At 39.5% G+C, this 25,377-nt stretch overlaps 2 protein-coding genes across 2 annotated transcripts in view; one reads left to right on the top strand and one right to left on the bottom strand.

Annotated features, from left to right (window-relative positions):
- Positions 1 to 148: 148 nt before the first annotated feature.
- Positions 149 to 25,377, top strand: part of NF1 (neurofibromin 1) — a gene marked incomplete at its 5' end in the record, with an annotated part of 55,709 nt that continues 30,480 nt past the window's right edge. The window contains 12 exons of the mRNA XM_029085281.1: positions 149 to 265; positions 891 to 1,072; positions 1,178 to 1,389; positions 2,015 to 2,176; positions 3,204 to 3,307; positions 4,175 to 4,310; positions 8,849 to 8,911; positions 10,844 to 11,002; positions 11,613 to 11,710; positions 11,854 to 12,000; positions 12,469 to 12,615; positions 13,022 to 13,132. Coding sequence (XP_028941114.1) covers positions 149 to 265; positions 891 to 1,072; positions 1,178 to 1,389; positions 2,015 to 2,176; positions 3,204 to 3,307; positions 4,175 to 4,310; positions 8,849 to 8,911; positions 10,844 to 11,002; positions 11,613 to 11,710; positions 11,854 to 12,000; positions 12,469 to 12,615; positions 13,022 to 13,132 — 1,638 coding nt within the window. The remainder of the gene's footprint in view (positions 266 to 890; positions 1,073 to 1,177; positions 1,390 to 2,014; positions 2,177 to 3,203; positions 3,308 to 4,174; positions 4,311 to 8,848; positions 8,912 to 10,843; positions 11,003 to 11,612; positions 11,711 to 11,853; positions 12,001 to 12,468; positions 12,616 to 13,021; positions 13,133 to 25,377) is intronic.
- On the bottom strand, positions 20,287 to 22,466 carry OMG (oligodendrocyte myelin glycoprotein). Its single transcript, XM_010169345.2, has 2 exons — positions 22,362 to 22,466; positions 20,287 to 21,612 (listed from the first exon to the last, which is right to left on the bottom strand). Exons 1-2 carry the CDS (start codon positions 22,365 to 22,367, stop codon positions 20,287 to 20,289), a joined length of 1,332 nt encoding a protein of 443 aa, XP_010167647.1. The 5' UTR covers positions 22,368 to 22,466.

Raw genomic sequence — 25,377 nt, forward strand, 5'->3', positions numbered from 1 at the left:
GAATAACTGTTTGATTTTAGAGATTCTTTTCACTGCAGCTGGATATATAAGGAAAAGAGACTTGGTACTGGATGGGAAAATTATCAAGAGGAAGGAGAGACTAATTCTGCTGAACTGATTCACAGCTGCTTAAAATTTTGTTTTTCAGAGATTTGGACCAAGCCAGCATGGAAGCAGTGGTCTCTCTCCTTGCTGGGCTTCCACTACAGCCTGAAGAGGGAGATGGTGTTGAGTTGATGGAAGCGAAATCTCAGTTATTTCTTAAGTAAATAGTGACTTTTAACTATTTTTCTATACAATTACTCTGAGTAGATGCACCATATGACTTTTATTACAAACTATGTTTTTTCTTCTAGCAGAAATAATTTTATTATCCAAACAGGAATTACCTCTTCTACATCCTATTTCATAAATCTCTGCCTCCTAGGTTTATGGAAACATTTTCATTTAGAAATAATTACAAAATTTGTCTTTGTTTCAGTTTAATGCACATGTATGCTTAATTCATGACAGGGATTAGCTTGCTTTTATATTATATTTTTATCCATGAAACTTAAAATCTCTTTCAAGACATGTTTGCAAAGGCACACCTGTGAAATTCACTTTCTTGGTTTGAGAAACGTTCCATACAAATTTTAGGGCAGTGCCTTTGGAATGTTACAACACATTTGAAAGCTTCAACTTTGCTACAAGAAAGATTACTTGGGGCAGTTACCAGATTTTTTTGGGAGGCTTGTTGTCTATTTGCTAGCGTATGCAGATCTTTTCAGATCTTTTCAGATGGTTCAGATCTATTTGCTAGCGTATGCAGATCTTTTCAGATCTTTTCAGATGGTTCAGATCTTTGCAGACTCTGTTTTACTTATCCAGGTCTTTCTTTTTTTCTTTAGATATTTCACACTGTTTATGAACCTTCTCAATGACTGTAGTGAAGTTGAAGATGAAAGTGCACAAACAGGTGGCAGGAAGCGTGGGATGTCTCGAAGGCTGGCTTCGCTACGGCACTGCACTGTTCTTGCTATGTCCAATTTACTCAATGCAAATGTGGACAGCGGTCTTATGCACTCAATAGGTAAAGTAGTTAGAGATAACTGCACATAAATGAATACATAATGAAGACATTGGTATTTAATTTATTTTTACATCTTCCTTAGTAGTTCTGGGTTTTTTTAATCAGGCTTGGGCTATCATAAAGACCTCCAAACAAGAGCTACGTTTATGGAAGTCCTCACCAAAATTCTGCAGCAGGGAACAGAATTTGATACGTTAGCAGAAACAGTGCTAGCAGATCGGTTTGAGAGATTGGTGGAGTTGGTTACAATGATGGGTGATCAGGGGGAGCTTCCTATTGCTATGGCTTTAGCCAATGTGGTGCCTTGTTCTCAGTGGGTAAGTTGATTCATGCATTTTATTTCCTACATTTTTAAAAATGTTAAAGACTTGAAATTAAAATTAGTGCAAAGATTAAAGGTGTAACTACAGTCTGCTAAAGAGAAATTAGACCTACCGTTAATGACCACTAGCCTTTCCTAGGATATCCTGGAAAAATGTTCTGAATCTAATTGTCAGAGATCTTGATTATAAACTGCATTTTTGTAGTAAATTTTTAGTTAATGACTAGGAATAATTTTATATACAGTTATTGTAATAAATGCATCTGTTTGGGCCGGTTATTTATTACAGATTGTGCTGTGATGCAGGCAAACAACTGTATTTGCTCCTCTAGATTTTAGCAAGATGAATTGGGATTTGTTATACAGCACAGTAACTGCTTATCTGTCTGGACTAACCACGGTGAACTGGTATGACTGGATGTCGTGAGGCAGATTTTTAGACAAGGAAGGAAAGATGTAAAGAGAGATTGTGTGTGCTTAATTTGAGATTTACATGCAAGACTCCATAGCAAATTTAAAGCATTGATACAAACTGCTTGGTGTTTTATTAATAATTCTTTTTTTATATATTTGCTTTGCCTCATTGCTACCCAGATTAACATTTTATTGCTTCTTTTAAGGATGAGCTAGCTCGTGTCCTGGTCACACTCTTTGATTCCCGGCACTTGCTCTACCAGCTACTCTGGAATATGTTTTCAAAGGAAGTTGAACTGGCAGATTCCATGCAGACACTCTTCCGAGGAAACAGCTTAGCCAGTAAAATAATGACTTTCTGTTTTAAGGTAAATTATCTAACCTTTCTCTCTGCTACAGCTCACTTCCATAACAGGAAAAGTTTAGTAATACAAAACTACAAAACTAACAGTCTTTGATGTTAAGCACTTGAGTAACTGGATTAGATGAAAATAGTATGGAGTTGCCTTTGGGTCTCAGTTTAAGTTAATCTCAGTTCTCACATCTGTTAAGTTTAGGGAGTTTTGCTTTTAATATTTTAATGTTTGATAAACTAGTTCTTGTAGATTTCTCATGCTCAGGCCCAACTGAAAAATAAAAATCCTCCTGGAACTAGCCTTTTGCCAAGACTTCGTGACTCAACCAGTTAGGCTTAAGCATACAGTTAGTCCTCGTGAAGGTTTCCATGGCAATGAGTGTCTCATCTTGCCTAGTTTGTATATTCTGCACTGTAAGAGGACTGGTTGCAGTAACAAAAAATGTTTGCAAGATTTGTAGATTTCAACAGAGATTACTGGTTATTTAGGAAACATACCTATTTGATACAAACAGCTAAATATTTGCAAAAGTTTCCGTTATCTTAAAGTCCTTTCCTAAATAATTTCCATTCATAGTAGGGCTCTTTAAACTTCTGACTAGTTTGGTTCTATGAGTGATTCTGGGGTTAGTACCAGCTTGAAGACTGTTCCTGATGGTCTTTTTGTAATGGGCAATTTGAAGGTGGGGAGACAAACTCTGGGGTCTTGTTAACGCTTCCCTTTCAGTTTAAAAAGTTGTGTCATGCTATACAGAGGTGGGATGTTAAGTCACTGTGCTCTAAGAAGTAATGTGGTTGTTATTAAAGTAACCTGTCATTTTCTCTAAATTGGAAATCAATTAAAATACTTGTAGAAACTGATGACAGATATGTTTCAAAAGTGAGACTATAATACGGAAACACCAGTTATACAGTAAATCTGGCTTACGTCAAAACAAATCAAATGTTTTCAGGCTCTTTTAACACTTGGAGAACTTGGAAGTGTTCCTGTGAATTGCTATGTTAATTTGGCCACCTATTCTGATTTTCTTTCTACACAGGTATATGGTGCTACCTATTTACAGAAGCTTTTGGAGCCTTTATTAAGGACTGTGATCACATCTTCTGAATGGCAGCACGTTAGCTTTGAGGTGGATCCAACAAGGTTTGAGATTCAAGGCGGGGGGGCAAATGTTTTTCTTTCTAAATGTGATTCCCAGTCACTGTGAATATAATAGCATTCCTTTTTCCTTGTTGTAAATTAGTTTTTCATACTTTTCCACTCCTCACTTTACTAGACATGTTAATTGTCCTTATACCCAGGGAGAGTTGTCCAGATCTGTCCTACACAGTGAAATGAGTTTTGCTGCATATGTCCTCTAAGCCCTGAGAGAGTAAGGAAGATAGAGAGCTCTTGCAGGACTTCTTGGTACTTCATACTTTTATGTAGGCCACTAATGTGGGGATTTCCATTAGTACCAGAAAGCATCTGCTTTAGGTCACTGAATTAATTGCAAAAGCAAGCTGGGATGCATGCATGTTGTGTGTAACATGTTTACTTTAATTTCTCTTACATCACATCAAGACTTGGATTAGACAGCTTGTTCTGTTGCTTTGAATTATCTCTGACTCTTAGAAAAACTTCAAGTATTTGTCTTTTAAGTAGCTTACCAGAAGACAGGCCTTCTTTTTAATAGTTTAACTCTCAAATGTCTGTGTCTACCTCAAAAATTCCTTTTGGAGAAACCATCAAACTGATAACACAGTTATCTGTTGGAATTATGTATGCATGTCTTTGCATGGAATGGTGTGAGAGAATCCCACTTACAGCTGCATGTTTATTATTTAATAAATCCCCTCATGTTTGTAATTCACGTGGTTTAAAACATTGATGGAAACTTTTGTGTAAAAGATCATAAATATTTCTGTAAGATTTCTGTTTACCCTGGAAAATGGGGTTACTGCCAAACATATAAGTACAGCTGGTATCACTTATTTGATTGCTGGCCATCCGTTTATGGGTCTGTTTCAGGCTGGAGCCTACAGAAAGCCTTGAAGAGAACCAGCGGAGTCTCTTGCAAATGACAGAAAAATTTTTTCATGCAATCATTAATTCTTCTTCGGAGTTCCCACCACAACTTCGCAGTGTGTGCCATTGTTTATACCAGGTATGCCTGCAGTGGTTGCCTGCCCCTAACCTTTGGGGTTTGTGTTTATAATTCTAGCAGTTTGGAGCTTGATCCAGTAGTGGGTGCACAGTGGGTGTTTCTTAAAGACTCTTGTCAGATGTTTATTAAGTAGCAGGAATCTAAATGTAGGGAATGAATGGTGGTTTAAGACCTGGGTTGGTAATAAGGAGGTGACTAAACATTTTTTTAAGGAGTTGAATCACAGCCAAGAACTCAGACCTCATAAGGCAGCAATAATCTCCACTTTAGCATCTTCGTAGGAGGCTAAAGATGAACTGGGGAGGCAGTGGTTATACTCACTTCTATCAGTTTATTATATGGGCCATCTATAGGGAAGGCAGCAAAAAGGGAAAATAAAAAATCACTGCTGGGTTGAGAGAATGCAAAACTGTGTTTTGAATATAGAAACAGTGTGCTTGTTTTCTTTTTATACAGCTTTAATTAAATCAGAAATCAAGTTACTTAATTATCTAGAAGTCTTACGGATCACACCTTTGATAGACCTTAACTTTGTGAATAAAATTGTCCACTTACTGACTCTAGATAGTTCACTGCATAAAAATAGAGGCAACTTCTTCAAGAGTGTTTTTCTCTGAAGTCAATTTTTCCAAGAATTGTCTATGAAATGTATTTTTTTGGGTTGTTGCTCCAGGAATATTATTTAGTTGTGTATTACAGGGGGGCACAATCTTACACTTTGTCTTTGATAGAAAAGCAGGTTCAAAAGGGTGTAAGATGCCCATAAGAGTAAACCTGTACAGTCTTCAGAAGGACCAAGGTAGTTACAGGTCCTAAATTTTAGAAACTGTGGATTGAAGATGACTATAATGAAAGGAAGTAGACTTATAAAATGCTATTCACTGTATGTAGTAGAGAATTGTCTGTGGTTTTATGTGCTTCCCCAAAGAAAATTATTTGTGGGTGAGCTCAAGAGAGTGCATCGTTCAGGCTTCATTCTGGTCACACTCAGTGTCATGTCTCGTAGTCACCTTCTGAAAGCAGGAGTCTCTAGGTTGCTGCGGACAGCTGTCGGGAAAGCCATTAACTTGTGCTGGGAGGGAGCTCCACTGGCTTCTAATTTGGTAAATAACATTAGCCTTGTAACTGGGATGCTGCAGATGCTCTGTGTGATAGGTTCTTGTATTTGAGAGGTAGAAGGACAACAGGAATCCATTCTGGTCTACAAAGTAAAATATCTGCCACCTGCTCTGGGCAGCAGGTTCTGATGGAGGCACTCTTACCTGTCAGAGGCCTGGAGTACGTTATTGCTGTACTTTGATTAAGTGGCCAACCAGACGTTTTGCAAACACAGGGCACTGAGGAATTCATCAGGTAAATAAGAGGAAGAGAACCTGGAAGAGACAGATAAATATATTTATAGAGTTCTTTTAAAGAGGCAGATTACAGAGGCTGCCTTCAATTTGTGAGTAGAACTTCAGTGCTGTCACACAAACCTTGGAAGGTTACCAAGCTGAGACCACTAAGAGGGTGGTCTTTTCCTTGTCTCTGGTATCATTTATAAGTGATGCTTAAAGAGAAGAAACCTTCCCGGGTGGTGCACTGTCCTCTGTAGAGTAAGTCCTTCTCTAGCAGTGCCCTCCTGGCCGCCTCCTGTTCAAGTACCTGCATTCCCTGCCCACCATCCCCAAGCCTGGTGTGCCCACAGGTCTCTCTCTTGCTCCCTGTGTATTTTGGGTGGATTTAGCTGCTGCTAAAAATTCCAGTGGGAGATACTCCTGCTGCCCTCGGAACTCATAGGAAATACAGTTTCCAGTCCTGTTGGAGGAGTGTGACAGAAGAGCTGTGCATGGCTGAGTATTTGAGCTGTGGTCTCAGCTGAGTGGTCTGGATGAGCTATTTTTGGCCTCTCAACCATGGATGCTGTATCTCAGGTCTAAAGTAAAGCAAGGAAAATAGATTTCCTGAGCTGTGCAAACTAATTATGAGTAATAAAAAATTCAACGAGGTGAAGTCTAGTCATGTTTTTACAGTGAATACTGTATTAATAAATGCAACTGCTGCGATTCTCAGAACTTGGGAGTGAGAAACAGTGAATTGTGCGTGGTGGCTGTTGTGGATCTTGGGTTATTCCTGTTGGAACAGATTAGCCATGCAAATGATGTGCCTTTGTTTCTGCTGTAACAACTTGTATAAATGGCTTCCAAAGCCAGCGGTTTCTCTCTGTGACAGTGGTTGTGTTTGGGTTGGCTGGGGATGGTCTTGGAGAGGTTTTTTTGTTTGTTTTTTTTAAACTGGGAAATGAGGGAGCAGGGTGGTTTCAAATGGCCACAGTCCCACTGACACTGACTGGGAATGCATTTGAAAATGTCACACCCAACCTTGATTGTTGCTTCTTTTATTTGCCGTTACGTTGTCCCCCATCTTTCCTAGAACTGCATTTCTGTGCTGTTACTGGGTGTGTCAGGTTTATTTCCATGTCAGTGATACGTTACTAGAAGTTATTTCTATGCAAACCATTTTTAATTTCTACATGAAATGGAATTACTAAAACGTAATCACCAGTGGGCAGTGCCAGAGATTCTTCTATGGCAGCATATCAAGTCTATTTGCTTTATCCTTACCTTTACTTTTTTTTTGGTAACAAGGGTAATTTGTTCCTGAAAGAGCTGATTTACTGGCAAATACACTAGTGGTATCGACTGATACTCGGTTTCAAAGTTTACTATTTAAGCTGTTTCTATTAACACATATATTTACATACAAATGCTTATTCCTCACAAATAGTGTAATAATTCATTCTCTACTTTCAAATTCCAGAGAGTTTCGAAGAGTCTGGCCTTTATCTGAGAGAAAGTACAATTAAAAACTTAATTTTGGGGGGTATTAATCCATTTTTATCATAAGAACCAAATAGGTGATTTTGATAAGGTAACTTTGTTTTTTATAAGGTGACTGGGTTTCATCCCAAGGAATAGTGTGATGGAAAATGAGACTGAATTTTGCAGTGTCTTTTTATGCTTTGAGTTTTATAGTAAATCTGTGTGCAAAAAAATACTCATCTGATGTGTTCTGTAAATGATTCGTAGCTAATTTTAATCAATGTAGCAACACTGTGGACACAGTGTATTGAGTTGGATATTGGGGTCTGTGCTGGTTGGTGTTTCTGTTACCAGAACACAGCCCTGCTAAGTGTTTGCATCTGGAAACATCCTGTAACTAGTTACCATGACAGATTCACCACCCGTGCTTGTTTTCAGGTAATGTATGTTCAGGAGTGTTCTGTGGTCACCAACAGGCCTTACCAAAGTAACTCACACAAGGAATTTGTGCTGGCTGATTTCATAAACAATGCACAAACATCCATGATTTTTCTTAATGGAGAGAGATGGAAATGTTACTTGCTGTAAATGCAGTGACCTGGTGCATGGAGTATGTGTCTGACCGCTTCAGAAACGGGCTCTAAAAATTACACAAAGGCAGAAATTTGGCAGAGGCACCATTGGTTAGATATTAATAGGTCCTGCACAAATTTGAACTATTTAAATTTAGCTTGGTTAGCAGAATAGCTTTTACTGGCTGTTGGGTTTTGTTTGGGGGTGATTTTTTTTTTCTTTTTACTCTGTCACATTCTTAAGTTGTAGAAATTCTTCTCCAGTTCCAGTTTGTGTGATGCTCTAAAGATTATTTGAACTGTTGGTGCATGTTTGCTCTCAAACTGCTAAATGCTGCTTCCTATTGCCACAGCTCCAGGTCTTGTTTGCTGTAGGGCTTCTCAGTGATGCTGATTTACAGTTGAGGTGAAGGATGTAGGACTGAGCTCCAGGACCAAAATGTACCTCTGTAGAGGGGAGCAGTGCACAGGGCTGGTGCACTACAGCTTGGCTCAGATCCTGGTGGGACATATGAGAGAATGTGATGCTTCTGGGTGGGTCCCTTTGCATTTCAGTGAAATAAGCACAATCAAGTCAGATATCTCGATGTGGAAATCTATAATACATTAATAGAGACCCACTGGCCTTTTTCTTCCTGTTTCCATAGAGTGTTTTATGGCAGTGTTTAGCTATTAAAGTAGTAATAACCACGATGATCCACAGATCTAACTAAATTGAAGGACACACAGAGAAACATTGGGAAGATTTAAAACTCTAAATTTATTTTAAAAGTAATATGTATTTCAAAGGTATAACACTTTACTATTTTTACTATTAAAATTATTTGGGGATGGTGAAATACATTTGAAAGCTGAATATACCATTTAATGCCCAACATTGTGTATCATGAGCACATGAATGTGGTTTGACTTTTAATCTAGCCAGAAATAGTAGAAATGATTGAAACGCAACATTTGCTTGTTTTGTATTTAGTGCTTTGTAAATAAGATGCAATAAAATTGTGGAATAAAAACTCCATCATCAGTCTTTAGTTTATATATTTCATTTTCTGTTGGTTATGTTTGTTACATTTTACTGTGTAATTTATGTACAAGTCAACATTGGTTTTTTGTTGCTGTATGTAGTTGGTGCTGTGACTTGTTTGTGCTCATCTCTGTTCTGTAGGCAACTTGCCACTCTCTACTGAATAAAGCTACCGTAAAAGAAAAAAAGGAAAACAAAAAATCAGTAAGTTTGGAGACCTTTTTATTAGCCATTTCTTTCAAAGCACAACAGAAATCTTTTGCTGTTTGTTCAAAACATCTTCACTTCAGTCTATTTGACCTCACTGTAAAATCATTCTACTAATTCTGGCACAAAATAGCTTTCATTTCAATTAACACTGGAATTAAGTTATATTTAAAATATTCTCTGTGTGCCTATTTGAGTAAACCGAAGACATTTTTAACATTACTGCTTAGTGTTTAATACTCTGATTCTTCTACCTTTGCCACCATCTTCAAATTTAAAAAAAATGCGGAAGAAAAATGTTTTCTTTGGTTTTGGGGAAAAATCTGAGTCTGTTTAGTTGTTTTAACACTCTGGTTGATAACTTCACTTCAGCTTGCATCCTGGGAGAAGAATAATTCATATATATGGGTTACTGAAGAGACAAGAGGCTTGTATGACTTGTCTCTGATATATTTTGTTTTCCTTGTGACTACGCAATAAAATTTATCGCTTGTATTGATCAACTGAGAAAAGCAGATTTCCCATTTTAAGTAACTTGCTGTGTTAAAGAGTTTAGATTTGTATATTGTGGTAAAATGGTGTCATTAAAAGTTAAGACTTACCCTTTTTTTTGACAGTGACCTCAAAGTACAAAGTAATGAATAAAACAGAGGCAGAATGGAAATTCAGACTTTTATTAAATACTCCCTTATTTTTTGCTGGAACTGAGCAGAATAGTAATCATGTTTAAATGCAAAATCTGTGCAAACTAGTATTTTCAATAAAATTCTATTAGTAATTCCATCACAAGGTAACTGTATGAAGTTGGTACTGAACCAAAGTGATTCTTGATATATTAAATATGCACTAATGGCTTTATCTGTTTTAAGTAGCATGATTGGAGATTGCACTATTAATGTTTTGAAGTATTTTAGTAAAATGGGGTTTGTTTTGTATTTATTTTAAATAATATAATTTAAAATATGAAGCTTGCTGATTTTATTCTGTGAAAAGGTAGAATCTGACTTGTTTTGATTAACTGTTGTTATTCATAAGAAAATATACATATATCTTTATAGCACATGTTGCATATTTAAGAACTTTATTTTTTTCAGGGAGCTTTATCTTTAACTTTTCAAAGTCAAATGAAAGATATCTGGACAATAGACTATATAGTTGTTTTCAAAAAAGAAAGGAGATTTATTTTTTCTTACAAGAGTTTAAGATTTTTTTTTCTAGATGGCAAAGAACAATATTTTAAATCTGTAGTTCTAGTAAATTCCTGCAAAGTGATTTTGGACAGTCTATGTGTAGGCAGGGGAGTACCCTGGCCACCCAGCTCTGGCTCGTTCTGTCTTTCCTCCTTTGCCAAATCTGTTGAGATGCGATGGTTCCGAAAAGGATTTCTACAAATATCTCCTTCCCACAAATTCAAAATTAATCCTGAAACTTTACAGCATAAGTCTTACTGCTGGAGAGGCTCCTGTGATCAATAGTGAAATTATCAGTACACCAATAAAAGACCCACTCGTGTAAAGAGAGTTACCTGTATTGCTGGGAAGACTGTGCACACCTGAGTACAAACATCTGGCATTTCTCTGCCTGACTGGCAGTGGCAGGGTCCTGGAGTTAAGTGGTCAGTAAATCTGAAACACACCCTCTTACCTTTGTCCAGCAGTTACCGTAGCAATTTCACCCTAGCAAGAAAGTTTGCACAGGAGCTGAGGCAAAGCTAGGTAGTGTCTGATGGCCCCCTCGCCCCTCACTCCTGCCCCTTCCTCCCTGATTGTCCTACGATGCAAGACCTGTCAAGGCAAGAGAGTCCTACTCAAAAGTGTTGAGCTTGCTTGGTGTGGAAGGAATGCTTAAAGTTGGATTACCGTGCAAGGCTTTTCTCAGCTTGCTTTCCTTTTAATGCCAAAATATTCTTTACAATTCTCAACTTTGTAGGTGGTTAGCCAGCGATTTCCTCAGAACAGCATCGGAGCAGTTGGAAGTGCCATGTTCCTTCGGTTCATCAATCCTGCCATCGTCTCCCCTTACGAGGCGGGGATCTTAGATAAAAAACCTCCACCAAGAATTGAAAGGGGATTGAAACTGATGTCAAAGGTGAATCAGTAAATATTTTTGTTTGGCTGTATGGTATGTTCTACCTGATTTAGTTCTGTTCTTTGACTAGTATGAGAAAATGTAGATAAACTTGTAGTTTTTGTAGCAGCCCTGACGTTTATGTCAAGTGCAGTTTCCGTGCTGTGTTCATACATCATGGTGTTAACGTTATAGCTCACAGCAGTGTGAGTCTGGGGAACAGCCTGTACTGAAAAAACCACTTTGCCAGAATGGGGTGTAAGATAACAGAATGCCTTCTGGCTCTTCACTGGAGCTTCTAACCCTATTCGAAAACAAAGAAACCAAGGTTGCTTTGAGTACAGTGACAATGACAGCAGCCAGATGTGGTTGATACTAGCACTAAAGAAGTGTTTGGTATTATTTCCTGTAAAAATCCTGGTCTAAACCCAAATAAAATTAATAAATAATGGAAGTTGTTTTCTTGTATTTAAAAGTATGTGGAAGAAGATACTTTTGAATTAATTGGCTTGTTGGCCTTTTTTTCCACAACAAGTTAAAATGACTATTTCTGACAGTGCAGTTACGTTGGCTGCGGTTACAGTTACTACATTAAACCTTCATGTGTCTTTACCATCTTTTTATTACTTAGATACTCCAGAGTATTGCCAACCATGTCCTGTTTACAAAAGAAGAACATATGCGGCCTTTCAATGATTTTGTAAAGAGCAATTTCGATGCAGCACGGAGGTGAGCCCTGGGGAACTGGCACAAAGAGTCTGTGACCCCTAAAGAGCCAGCGGAGAGTATTTTTGCAGCCCTGTCACTGACACTGAGCCCGCTTGGCAGGTTTCCTCTGCGCCCTTACGGTTGTTACTGGTTTTGAATTCCAGGTTTTTCCTTGATATTGCATCTGATTGCCCAGCTAGTGACACTGTCAATCACAGCCTGTCTTTCATCAGTGATGGCAATGTCCTCGCTTTGCACCGCTTGCTGTGGAACAATCAGGAGAAAATTGGCCAGTACCTTTCCAGCAACAGGTAAGACTTCAGAAATACTATGGAGAAAGGAGTTGCTGGTGGGAAATGGATATTTGGAAATACTTCCAGATGCTTTTGTTATTATTACTCAGATTATCATGGCTGAAAAATCTTATATTTGGAAACTTTTGTCTTACTGGCGAGGCGTTATTGAGAGCATGTGCAACATCCTTGCCCACTTCACTGCTAACCTTTTGTGCAGGTGTACAGCTGTCTGATTTTTTTGTCAAAAGTGTCCTATAGGTAACAAATGTTTTTCTTATATCTTCATTGAACAGTTTGGGGGCTTTTTAATTTCAAAAAAGAAAATACAGCAGAGGAAACAATTTCTGTTTGTATTCAATGATTTAAATAAAAAGTCAATACATGTTTGCATACCTGTTCAAGGTAAGGAAGGGCAGTGAGCAGAAAAAATAGGAATTGCTGAGTAAAGAAGGACTTTTCTTTTAAGTAATATGCTGTTTCTAGGGACCACAAGGCTGTTGGAAGACGACCTTTTGACAAGATGGCTACTCTTCTTGCCTACCTGGGTCCTCCTGAGCACAAACCCGTGGCAGATACCCATTGGTCCAGTTTAAATCTCACGAGTTCCAAGTTTGAAGAATTTATGACAAGGTAATGAGATTATCATGGAGGGGACACACATTGTGGGTTTCTAGACTTTAGCACGTTAAGGCAATAGAAGTTACTAAGATACCAGCTTTCGTTTTGTAAGGGAATTTAAAAAGCTGGGTCTACGTATACCTTTTAGGTTTGAGTAGATTTTAAGAAGTGGAGATGGCAGTAATGTTTGAGTTAAAGGTTCAAGATTGTGTGAATATACCTTTTAGGTTTGAGTAGATTTTAATTTCAAAAATTAATTTGAGAAGTGGAGATGGCAGCAATGTTTGAGTTAAAGGTTCAAGATTGTGTGAACTTAATACTTTCGTTTAAAGATACAAATGAAGAGGGTTGGGCATTTTTGTTGTTGTTGTTTTGAAAGGCAGTTGTGAAAAGTTGATGTCACTGTACTGCTTTTTAGGCATCAGGTACATGAAAAAGAGGAGTTCAAGGCACTGAAAACTTTAAATATTTTCTACCAAGCTGGGACATCAAAAGCTGGCAATCCTGTTTTCTACTACATTGCTCGGCGGTAAGGAATCTTTCACCTTCCCTGTCTGAAATAAACATGTAAAAGCAAAAGTACCAAGTGTATATAAGAAAGAAACACCAACTTTCTAGCAAACAAGGATCTGAAAATAGCTTATTTGTCAAGTTTTGTTTACAGTATTTTTTAATTTCCTAAACCAGAACTGTCATAGTTTTTCCACCCAGGAGTATGTGAGTGTCTGTGGAAAAATACCTAAAGTTTTAAATACATGTTATTAATTTTTCACTGTCTCAGATAAACTCCACCTACTCCACATTACTGTTAACCCTTTATCAGTGATTTTAGCATCTTCATTTTCTGAAGTATAATATGAGGAACAAGCTAAAACATGGGATAAAATTTCTCAAATGGTCCCTTTATCCCATTTTAAAGAGTATTTAGAAGTTTCACACATAGTCAAGACCATGATGTTGCTTCAGTTTCACCATCATGTTCTAAGTGACAATAATACCATGATTTTGGAAATGACCGAGATCTGTGGAAATATTACTCAATTAGAGAAGCAGATGTTGATGTGTGAACTTTGCAAGAAACTGTATTTTTCCAATAAGGCAAAATTTTGAAAGTTTTAAGTTTTTTAAGACAAGTTTTATTTAATGTTTACAGTCGTAAAGCTTCAACTAGAGTAAGAGTATAACTGAAACTTGAGATTTCAATCTAGTTACTAAGTGACCTCACTATAAAAGCCACCGAGGACAGCACGTTCAAAACAGTTTCCGTAGTGATTACACTCATTTTTTAAGAAAAGGAAAATCATTGTTCTCACAGGCAAGTGCAGTCCAGGACAGACCTGGAAAGGTCAGAGTAGAGCTGTCCTACCTTTTCTCTGTGCCGTGGTGTTGGGCCCTTTGCTTTTGGTAGCGGTGTCACTGGTCAGGGGTTGGCTGGCAGCTGTGGGACTGCTGGTTTGGGCACTGGTGGGGTGTGTGGTGGTGCTGCCGACAAATTCTCACCACGTAGCGAGAGTCCTGATGTCAGTGTGGCACTTTGGGGTGCTGGCAGGTCCCGTGTGGGTGTTCATGGTCAGATTATTGCTGATGCATTTTGTGCCAGTGGGGCTCTTGGTTTGGCTTCTGCTATTGCTGGTGTGGTTTTTGCTGGTGCTGCCTGTGGCAGCTGCGTTCGTGTTGGTGGAGCTGCCTGTGGCACCAGTGCTGAGTTCGTGTGGTCGCTTTGGCTCTCCTGGTGCTTGTGTTGCTGATGGGGTGCTTGTTTGTGAAGCCAGTGGGGTGGCTGCTGCACCAGTGGGGTCCTTGCTTGTGGTACCCTTGCTGCTGATGTGCTTGTCTGTGGCACGGTTAGGAATGGTTGTGGTCCCTGGGGAGCTTGAGCTGCTTGTTGGGGTGAGGCTGGGAAGAGCTTTTGATGGTGGTGCCACTGTTGCTGTCCATGGTGTGTTCCTTGATGGCAGAGGCTCTCCTGCTCCTGGTGCAAATGGTGGCAGTTTAATTGGTGGTGCCACTTCTGGCAAAAAGTGTTTTCATGGTCTGAGATGTCATCAGTGGTGAACCTTCTGCAGAGCCTTTGAGTTCATGTGAGAACATGAAGAGAAGCAGAGGAAACCATTTCTGTTTGTATTCAGTGATTTAAATAAAAAGTCAATACATGTTTGCAAACAAGTCTTCAGATTTACAGATTTCTAATGAGAATCGTACCAACAGGCATGTAAGATTTTTTAAATTAATTAAAATTTTAGATCCTTAATTTTATTAGTCTTCATAGTTTTTCATTGTTTTCAGCAGCGCTTTTTATTCTGTAGTCTGAGTTACAAACTTACTTGCCTAGAGTATCTGTGCTCTGTTATACCATGTGACTTTTGTCATTTCCCATCAAAAATTTTCAAACTTTAAAAAATTTTCAAATAAGGAAGAGTTTTAGTGATTGAAAGTTTTAGTTGTTTTACCTCGGGAGAATAAACATACCTTATTGCAAACTCAGGTTGGAGGTTGAAATAATGAGTGAGCTTTGAAGAACCTTTCCAAAAACAGCCTCTACTCTGGTAGCTGAATTCTGCTACTGAAGTCTGGTTTCCTGGCCAGGATGCGGTTAGAGATCCAACAAATGAATATATCTGTTCACATTTCTTTTATTATGTTTTTGATTTTCAGAGCAACAAACAAACAAAACTCTGTTCAGTATCAGTGTGGAAAGTAAAATAAATTTCAAAACTGTTTCCTTCTTCTGGAATTTTGTACGGGTGTGACAAAGGGGATTTCCATGCTTTAAAAAACCAATACAAACACTTGCTCTCAAACTGGTAATGCAGGGAGGAAATGCATATGGTCTCAGAAATTTGGTGCTGTGGCAAACACTTGCTTTGCTGGTAGCTCTTAGGAGGACTCTGTGCAAGGCAGTCCAAGGTGGAAGAAAAAAGGAAGCGTGATATGGCTGGTGCCATTTTTGGAGATCACATTTGTGTCAGTGAGAGTAACGTGCCCCTGCTTTTTGTCACTTCTATGCTTAAATGAATCTGTAGGCTCATGCTGATTAAAGCAATACTAAATAACACAAAGAAAGTCTCTGTAATGAAGGAGGTAAGAAAACAAAATTTATCTGAACTTTTCTCCAATGATTTGTAGCTCTGAAATAGAATCCATGTGAGAGAAGGTTTGTCTAAGTCAGCCTTCAGCTTTCTCTTCCTTTTGCTTGGGAAATTGCCTTTAACTTGACCCCTTTTCTGCATTTTCAACACTCATGACTCTTTGGATGGAGTGGATAACTAAAAATAAAACCTGAACATCAGACAGTAGTGGAAGTGAATCCTCTTTTGTGACTGGCCATCTGAAAGATGTTTGGAGGCAAGTGTGTGTGAAAGTTTGCCGTGGTGATTTTCTGATGCTGCTTTTTGATCTGTGTGCCCTACTCAGCTGGTGGGTTCAACAGTCAGCAAACTGTCTGCTCTTGAATTGTGCTTCTGGGGTGAAGAGAGACTATAAACTAGCTCCAGAGCAGTCTCTGATCTCTTGCAGATCTCCTGTTCTTGTGAGAATAGAGATGACTTCCCTGGTTTGGTGGTGCTGAACTCTACAGAAATTCTGAAGTTTTGATCATTGACCAAGTTACCTGGCAGTTTAACCATCTGAAAAGTTGTCTTCAATAAAATAACCTTATAAACTGTATCCCAGGGATTTCTGAATGAACACAAACCTCAGTTCCTCACAGGAAAATGAAAAACCACTGCTAAACCATGGTACCAGTCAGACAGGCCATCCTGCGATGCTGAAGGGGGTGGTAGGGAGAAGATTTCTGTACATTTTGTCCAGGTACAGGCTACTTAATGAAAATACTGTTATACTTTGACGTAAGTTGCTGCTAGGTGGAGTGCTGCTTGCCTTTACCTCCCTTTTTATCGTGTGCCTCCTCTCCTGCAGCTCTGCAGTTCTTCTTGCCACCTTTTCAGACCTATCAGGTGGGGCTTTGCGCTGGAATGATGCTCTGACTCTTCTGCTGACAGGGATGTGGCCGAGGGGTGCTGGGTTGGGGTGTTTGTCTTGTGCTTCTGAGCCAGGCGTCATTTTTTAGGGTGTGAAATGTGGAAAGAGTGTTTAGATTGGAGCTGCCAGGATGTTTGAAGGCTTCCAGCAGGCTGATTTGTTTGAGATCTTGTTGCTAGGGCATTGTTGAGTCATTTTACTGATATATCTGGATCAGTTTAGATCCTTCTTGTGCTGTGAAATTGAATCCCTTCTGTCATTTCTCTTCACATTTTGTTTCCTGGGCAACAACTTGGACTTCCAAAACCACTGCTTTTCCGTTTTTAATCCCTATACTCTTACTAAAATTATCAATAAATATTGATTCTGAAGTCCTGCCATTAAGTTTTAAAGCTGATATCCCAAACTAATTAATAGGAATACGAACCTCTGAGTTATTGCTTCAGACCGCAGCTATGCCTACAGCAACTTTAACCTTTCAAAAGCAAGTATATTTCTACTACAAGATATGCTGGACTGTTTGGGGTATTTTGAATATTGTCCTAAAATGCTAAATAGTTATTTTGTAAAAAAGACTTTCTCTGAGAATATATTATTTTATATTTATCATGGACTGAAGGACCAGCATGTTTAAAACAACGCAGCCCGATGCCGTCATGTTCACATCCCTGCCCATCAGCTTTATTTCAATTTGACTGCACCGTTGCCAAGCAACAAGTGCACAACTCCCACATTTGCCTGCCCACTCCCTGCTCTCCTATCCACTCATTTGTATTCCAGAAAAATACAAGGAAACCTAAATTTCAGCTGGCGAGCCCTCTTGCTTGCACCCCCCCAGGCGAGGTTTGGGTAGGGAGCACAGCCCTGGGGCCTGGCACTCCCATCTCGCTTCCCTCCCCAGCTGCCCTTGTTGTTTCTGGTTCCCCACTCCTGTACGTGTGTTTGGAGAACTCCACAGCCCCATTTCCACTTCCAGGCTTTTATCAGCGTGCTTAAGAGTTCTACATCTGGGTAGCAAGTCATTCAGTTTAGGGACTTGCAATTTGCTCCGAACAGCTTCTGGAAAACAGTATTTTTCAGAGAGTTGCTGTTCACTGAATGGTCTCATTATGGGTGGAAGCTTCAGAGCATTTAAAGTCAATTCCATGTAGGTTTTTTGACATCCTGTATTGAATTCTTCAGCAAAAACACATATAGTAAATTATTTAATGTCATTTCCTCAACTCAAGACAGTTTAGTCATTGCACCTCAGTTTGTGATCTCTGCCCTGCCTTGCAGGCTAAGCTGCTCTAAACTGTGTGGGATGAAACCACATGAATGAGGTAATTCTAGGAAGTGCCCAGTTCTGAACGTCGTAAGTAGGTTGACAGTGTTTCAGAGTCAGGCAGTTCTTGGCAAACACACCGACTGTCCAAAGAGAGTGGCAGGCAGTGACTTTTTTTAATGGTGATCCTAGTTAGTGGAATTTCTCAGTTCATGTCAGATTATTTAACCTGGGAAAAATATCTGGGACCTGTGTGAGTGGGCAGCTCTTTGAGGCTCTGGTAGCCACTGTGTGGCGAGGCACTTTGATGGCCATCAGAGGTACCATGCTCATCGTGCTGGAGGTCTGGCTGGTCTAAACCTTGACTGGGATAACTGGTTCTTATCTGCCTTGTTGTGGTTTCATCCAGCAAGGGAATGCAGATGTGGTACAGGCCTTCCGTTTTTTCCAGTTGTTTATGAAATGTCAGGCTTTGGTTTGAGGGGTTTTTAAAGTTTTCTGTCCTTTGAAACACGGAGAGGGGTTTTTTGAGAGCACAATAGAGCTGCCTTTTTCCAGTGGACAGAGATGTGCCTTAGGTTTTTGCAGGTTCTGAAGTGTGGGAAGGGTAGACCCTATGGTACTATTATCTCATCAGCTTATTAATAAACAGTATTAAGGATACATCAGTCTGAAAATAATAGAATTTGATTTAGCCACGGTTTTACCCCATAAGACATGAAGATTGAGCCAAATGTCTGCTTGGAAAGGGTTTGTATAGTATTTTTGGTTCCGTGATATTGCTATGCTAGTTGAAATGAAGCACTGTCACTAATTCAGTTCAATACAAACATAACTTTATTTTTACTTAAATGCCAATGAAATAACTGTACAAATTCATTGTGTAACATTTACTGTTAGAAATTAAAACACATTTCTGGTTATAGAAATACTGTTTGCAATTGGAAAGTTGTGATTTCTCTGATACCAGTGGTTGTAGATGGTCTACAGCCCTCGTCAACACCTAGGAGACATAGGCAGAGGACTCCAGTCTCTGTAGTGAGGTTTTCTGGGTTTTGTAGCACCTTCATGCTACAATAACTGGAAATTAAATGGCCTGAAATGAATGGAAAACATTGTATAAAGATTTGTAATATTAGGTGACTAATACTTTTTCAGTGAACTTGTTCTTCAGTTTTCATTTCATGCTGTTTGCAAAACTTCATCTGTAGTATATCAAGTACCTTTGCCACATAATTTAGATTAATTTCCTAGAGTGGACAGAACCATGCGTGCAACTATTTCTACTCACTGATGGTGCAGATGTCAAGGAGAATAGCATTCATGCTTATCCTTATAAAGCAAGGATTTGGGCATGTTCAATGCCATGGGTTGAATTAATTAATTTTTTTTAAGTCACAAGATTCAAGAATTGTTTCAATGACAGCTTGACAACTAGTTGCTTAATTGATTTGTTACATAACTTGCATTAGAAATTGGCTGATACTTCATTTTAGTGATAAAAAAGTAGTAGTTTGATACATTCTGGCTGATTTGCAATCTTTTAATCTTAATATATTAACATTTCAGATTTTTGGGTGTCACTTGAAATAGAAGTTCCATTTCAGTAATTTGTGTAGATAACTCCTTTCGGTTGGAGGTGTCATGGCATTGAACATCTTGTGTTTTCCTCTACTTTTTTTTTTTAATATGGAGAGTGAGAAATAACTTGCCTGCAGTCTCTAAGTCAAGACATAGCAAAAAGAGGTGTCAGCCCCTGCCACTTGTCCCATGCTGAAGTTGGACCACGTTGCCTCCTCAGCTTCCACCCCCTTAGCAGACATCATGGCATTGTCATATTTAATTCCTAAATTCAAAACAGTTGTTCTTCATATTTAAAATATCCTAATACATATGAAGCAAACATAGATACACATGCTAGCGGTTTTTCTCAGGAATAACTTCTGATTAGTGGAACAGCTAGGTTTAGTTCCTTAATTTCTTCCCTTCCTTTTGCATGTCGTCGTAACTTACAAAGAATCTGTGCTGCTATATTACAAGAATTGCTCACTGGCAAGTCAAGCAAGACAATGCAGATATGATACAGGCCTTCTATTTTTTTCCAGTTGTTTAATGACAAAATCATACCTTAAATCAGTACTTAAAATTCTGATGTTTTATTCTGTGCAAGTAAAATTAAAAATTTAAATACAAAATAAGCACATTTTAAAAAACAAAATCATAGGTTAGTTTTACTCAATTATGACATATTAAAATAAGTAGCAGCTTAGTATCAAGACATTAGTGTGCACTTCTTTAATTAAGAACTGTTATTTTCTTTAGACCAGAGTCAGAACTTTGAATTTCTTGTATTTTGATTCATTATTTGACCTGGATGCCTTAACTCCAGCTATGTATCACAGGAATAGACTCAGTAATTTTCACGAGACACAAAGCCCTTACCCAATAAGCATTGGCACTGCATGAAACATGAGAACAGACAACAAATACATCTCACAGGTACTTGCTCTGGAGGGCACACGAGTATTCAGAATATTTGTAGTGGATTCCTCTTTCCTTAAGGTAGCAGTTGTGCTTTGAGGCATTTTGGAGTAGTTTGTTGGGATTCCACTGGTGATACTTAAAGTCATAGGAGTAGTGGATGGTCCTGTTGAACGAGTCAGGCTTGAGTTCACCTCGGCTGAATCTTTGATGTAGATTGTGTGTGTGGCTGCTGCTTCTTGAGAGCTAACCTTCCTGGTCGTCAGATCTGCTGGATAGAGGAGCAGGGGCCGGTCCGTGCTCGTGAACAATACGCTTTGGCTCGCGGTCGCCAAGCTCGGGACGTCCTTAGCTTTAAATTGTTTCTGCATTTTTACCATTTTGGTTGGTTCAGTGGCCCCTGGAGAAGTAGCTCTGTCTGCTGCCTTCATTCCTTTAATCATGAGGCTGGAGTCTGTGGCTGGGGCAGGCGCTGAAGTTGGTGTGGTGCTCATCCAAAGCACGGATTGATTAGCACAGGGAGCCCCCAGAACGTTGGCGGCCGTTCCCTGCACCCATCTAAGCAAATAGGGGATGTTTTGTTTGTCGCTGCAGGACCATGGGTTGTTGTACAGTGTTACTACCTGCAGCTGAAAGAGCTGGTCAAAAGCTTTGTCAGGAATGTGTGTGAACTTGTTGTTGTGCAGGTAGAGGCTTGTGAGGTGTTGTAGTCTCACCAGTGTTCCTGGGAGTATCTGGGACAAGAAGTTATTGGATAGATCCACTGTCTCTATGTTGTAGGGCATGTTGGTGGGAACTGTCCAAAGTTTGTTGCTACTGAGATTGAGGAACTTGAGGCTGCTCAGTGTGTTGTTGATCAGAACAGCTCTTTCCACCATATTCCTGGAAACATCGAGCACTTTGAGATTCCACTGGTAGGCTGTGTCGAGTTTCTGAAGAACTTTAATGTTGTTGTTTATGGCATATAATTCCCATAAGGATTTGGGCAGATGGGCAGGAACGTTCTTGAGCCAATTATTTGAAATATCAAGGGTCCTCAAATTGGTGAATCTCGTTAGCTGATGATCGAGATCTACAAACTGGTTAAAGGACAGATTTAAATACGTAATGTTGTCTTGAAGTCCCTGTGGCAGTACAGTGAAGTTCCTGCCCGAACAGTCCACATTCCTGTCGTTTCCTGAGCATGTACAGTTAGAAGGACAGATACCCCAAACAGTGGGTATGAAAACCAGAAGGACCAGTAGACAGGTAGATCTTTTCAATATCTGGTATTCCATTGTTGCCTGGAAATAAATACACCAAAATCACACCCTTTAAATCCATGTAATATATTTTATTTCTTTATAAGGGTTGTCTTTGCAATGATCACTTGCAGGAGAAATTAAGTTAAAAAAAAAATAAAAATCAATAAACCCCTTTGTGGCTTGGTCCTTTTTAGAATTGTTCAAGAGAGACTTTACAAAGCATCCCTTCATAGACTGTCATGTTGTCTGGCAGAATGAGACTTGTTTTTTCATCTCCCTTTCCCCCTCAAGCTCAAATGAGGGCTTTCTTCCGAAAATGCAAGTCTCTTCCAAATGTTATACAATGTCTGCTTCTTGTTTTTAGTGATTTCAAGCCTATATTATGTTTGGAATAATGTGTTCTTTTATACAGGATGAAAAAATGGCTGTCAACTGGATCTGCTTTACAAATCTCTGCAGCAGTGTAGCAGTCCCCCCCCATACAAGCACGCTGTTTGCTTAAGTAGAATCGGTTAAAATACATCTTAAACTGTTAGGAATTTAGGCTGAAACTGAAATTCCATGTTCATGCTAACATGCACATTATTATTTTTCCTTATTATAGTGTTAATTACATTCTCAAAGCTGGTAACACATGTTTCAAAGCTGAATTAATGTTAGTAAGAAATCTCTGACACTGCAGCAAATTTCTGGTGCAAGCATCTGTCATCAACTAGTAATTTCATTCTTCTTTCTGTCTCTAATTTTGTAGTAGGTTTTTGTGATTAAAAACAAAAACACAAACTTACCGTCATCTCTGCTGCAGTATCAGCACATCATTCCTGTGACAGATTGAAGCTTAGAGGTCGTCTTGTTCTAGAGAGTAGCTACAGTTGCTGTCTGTGGGTTGTGCTTGCTTCTTCAGCTGCATCGTATTGCTGGGGCTCTGCAACCACCTGATCTGCACTACACTGGAGGACTGCAGAGCTGTCGCTGGTGCTGACTCAAATTTATTGCCAAGTGAGCATATTCAGTGAAATAGTTGGGTTTTATAATTTGGATCAGTTAACTTCTCCGTGCCTGTATTTGATGCTGTTAGTGCATCAGGACAGAGCGTGCAGGGCTGCCCGCAGGAGCCGTGCCGCCTGAGATTTCCGTAGGCTCTTTCGGCTTAAGCTGCGACTATTTAAATGTTGCTGTTTAAAAAGTCATGTTAAGTTGTGTTCGTTTTTACCTTCCATTAACCTCTCCTCCTGTAATAAAGGTTACTGTTAATTTAGGTTTCCTATCTTAAGCTACACTGCCAGAATATCTTTTCATCATTTTAAAACATTCGGTTTGCTGCTCAGATCAGACTGTGGCTCTATGGTCAGGTATCATATAGCTCAGCTTGGACAGTTGGCAGGTTTCTGTAGGAAATCTGTCTCTGAATTTCTCCAAGCAACACAAGAGTGCATCTAGTTTATAATGCTGTTAATTTTAACGTGGTGTAATAGAAAAAAGCCTTAAAAAAAAAAAAAGTTGGCATAATTTGAATGCTGCTCTTCAGGCATACACAGTCATACAGCTTATGTAAAGGTGAGAAAACATTGTAAGTGTCTTTTCCTATGTCCATATTTATGCACAACAGCCTAGAACTGTATTCGCATAGCTTGTGACTTTAATTTTTAGTGGTAATTTAAAGGTTTTGAAGTTTATTATTATATGTGCAAACATGTGCTCTGTGCAACATCCTCTCTCCCTACGCAAACTCGGAACTACAAACTCTCTGACATTTTGCAGAGATGCTGTAGAAGGTGAGTGTCAGCAGATCGTAGCTTCTATCCGTAAATCTAATACATTCAATACCGGTAAAAAAAATACAAAAACACCCCAACAAACTTACCTCTGAGACCACCCTCCTACTTCCCCCAAAAAAGTTGCCTCATGAAAATGCATGGTCTTAGGATAGTGAGCTTCACTTGTACTCAAGGCTCAGAAGGGAATATGTCAAACACGTAAACACCTTGAGCTGAAAGGAATCTGGTGTCCAGGCAACATTAAATTAATTTTTAAAGTTTATATTAATAATAGTGAGTGCATTCTGAAAATACTGCTTCCGAGGAAGAGATTAGTCAATGTGCACAACTAATTCTGCTAGTTATTTGTCTGGGTGTTCTGCAAACTGTTTCTATTTTATCCATAAAAATCAGAAGTATTTAGGTAAAAGAAAGGCTTTTTGTACTTGTTCTTGAAGTTTGGAGCTGTTTCAGCTTTTCAGTGACCCTGTATTAACTGTTCACTTGCACTGTTCTCTGCTTTACCACAGTCACTGGAGGTTTTACATGAGTACGTTTTTGGCTGTTAGGAGGATGTGTGTGAGACCTGTAACCCATTGCTACCAAGTTGTTACCCCATCACGTGCAGAAAATGGGCCTCTATGAAAGGAGATACGTTTGTATGTCGAGGGATTTAGGTTTTGTTTTTAATTCAAAGCTTTTCATCTAAGCAAATGCTCGGTTGTGCTTCAAGTGACCAAAACATCTTTGAATTAGAAAGCTTTATTGAAATTAACTTGGATTCATCGCCTTCACTTACACAGCCTAGTAAAACAAACAATTTTTAGAAGCTCAGGGTGCCTCTAAAGCTGTTCTGTTGCCTGAAAGCCCCATGTCCATGTTACATATATGTATATCCTGACACACAAAGATTGCATACTCTGTTTTCTGTAGTCTCCAGAATCTGGAATCAGATAACCAGTGGGTACAATCCCCATTGTGCTTTGAAATTTGCATCAGACAGAAGCGGGTTGTTCCCTTTTGTGAAAGCTGAAGTTAAGAAGCACTGGGGAAGTGCCCGCGCTGTGTTCTCGCTCTTCTTGCCCACGTCCACTTCTCCTTTTTTCAGTACTTCATTTAATCAAAATGTGAAGTGTGCTGGAAGTCGACTTTGGCAGTCTGACAGGGGTGTTCTGGCTGGGGCAGTGGTTCGTGAGTCTCTTGAATGAGTAACTCGGGTGGTGGGGGCAATTGTTCCTCTGCTTCTGAGTGCAGTTCCTGGTACTTGCTCAGATCTGAACTGTCATCCTCAGTTGGTTCCCTGAGCCAGTTGGGTGGAGGAGGCAGATCTGGGGATTCGGGTAAAGGCGCTGGGTGAGGACAGGAGTTGTGTGCATGGATTGCTGCTTCTGAGGTGGGAGCTGGAGATGCATCCGTGTTGGAAACTGAGGTCCTGGCTGCAGAGCAGTCTTCTGCTGGTGGAGGCAATTGGCCGTTGTCATTGCTGGCAGTGCAGTGGGATGGTTTCTCTGGTGCCACAGGTTCCTGCTGTAAGTGTGTGTCTTGTTTCAGTTTCCAAGGCAACATAAATAAAACTGATGAACGTTTGGGGGCCTGGTCAGAGTCCATGAAGATGTCAGGTGTGTCTCCATCTGCAAATGGAGAGCGACCTGCCCAATTTGAATCAGCTGGAACTGGCCTCTTGCAACATTTCCACAGAAGAATGATAATAATAGCCACTAGCATGCTGATCAAAATGGTGCCAATTATGGGTGCTGCTATCCAGCTGTCATCGCTAGCTTCTGCTTTGGGGAACTGAGGCGGTGTCATAACAGCCAGTGCTCTTCCAGATTTGTGTGAGTGGAGTCCGGTTGCTTGCAGCTGATACACAGGAGCTTGGTCTTCTCCTGGACTCCCAATAGTGGTGTGTGCACTTCTGTTCATGGAAGTGTTTTGAGGTATTGCTGTAGAAAGGGATTTCCAGATTTCTCCACAGAAGAGAACCAGTATTACTTGGTTGCTGGCCATTTTCCTGCAGCCTCTATAAATATGTCCTCTCCTGTAGCAG

The sequence above is a fragment of the Antrostomus carolinensis genome, unplaced genomic scaffold, assembly GCF_000700745.2.
Source record: "Antrostomus carolinensis isolate BGI_N321 unplaced genomic scaffold, ASM70074v2 scaffold8186, whole genome shotgun sequence".
Lineage (NCBI taxonomy): Eukaryota > Metazoa > Chordata > Aves > Caprimulgiformes > Caprimulgidae > Antrostomus > Antrostomus carolinensis.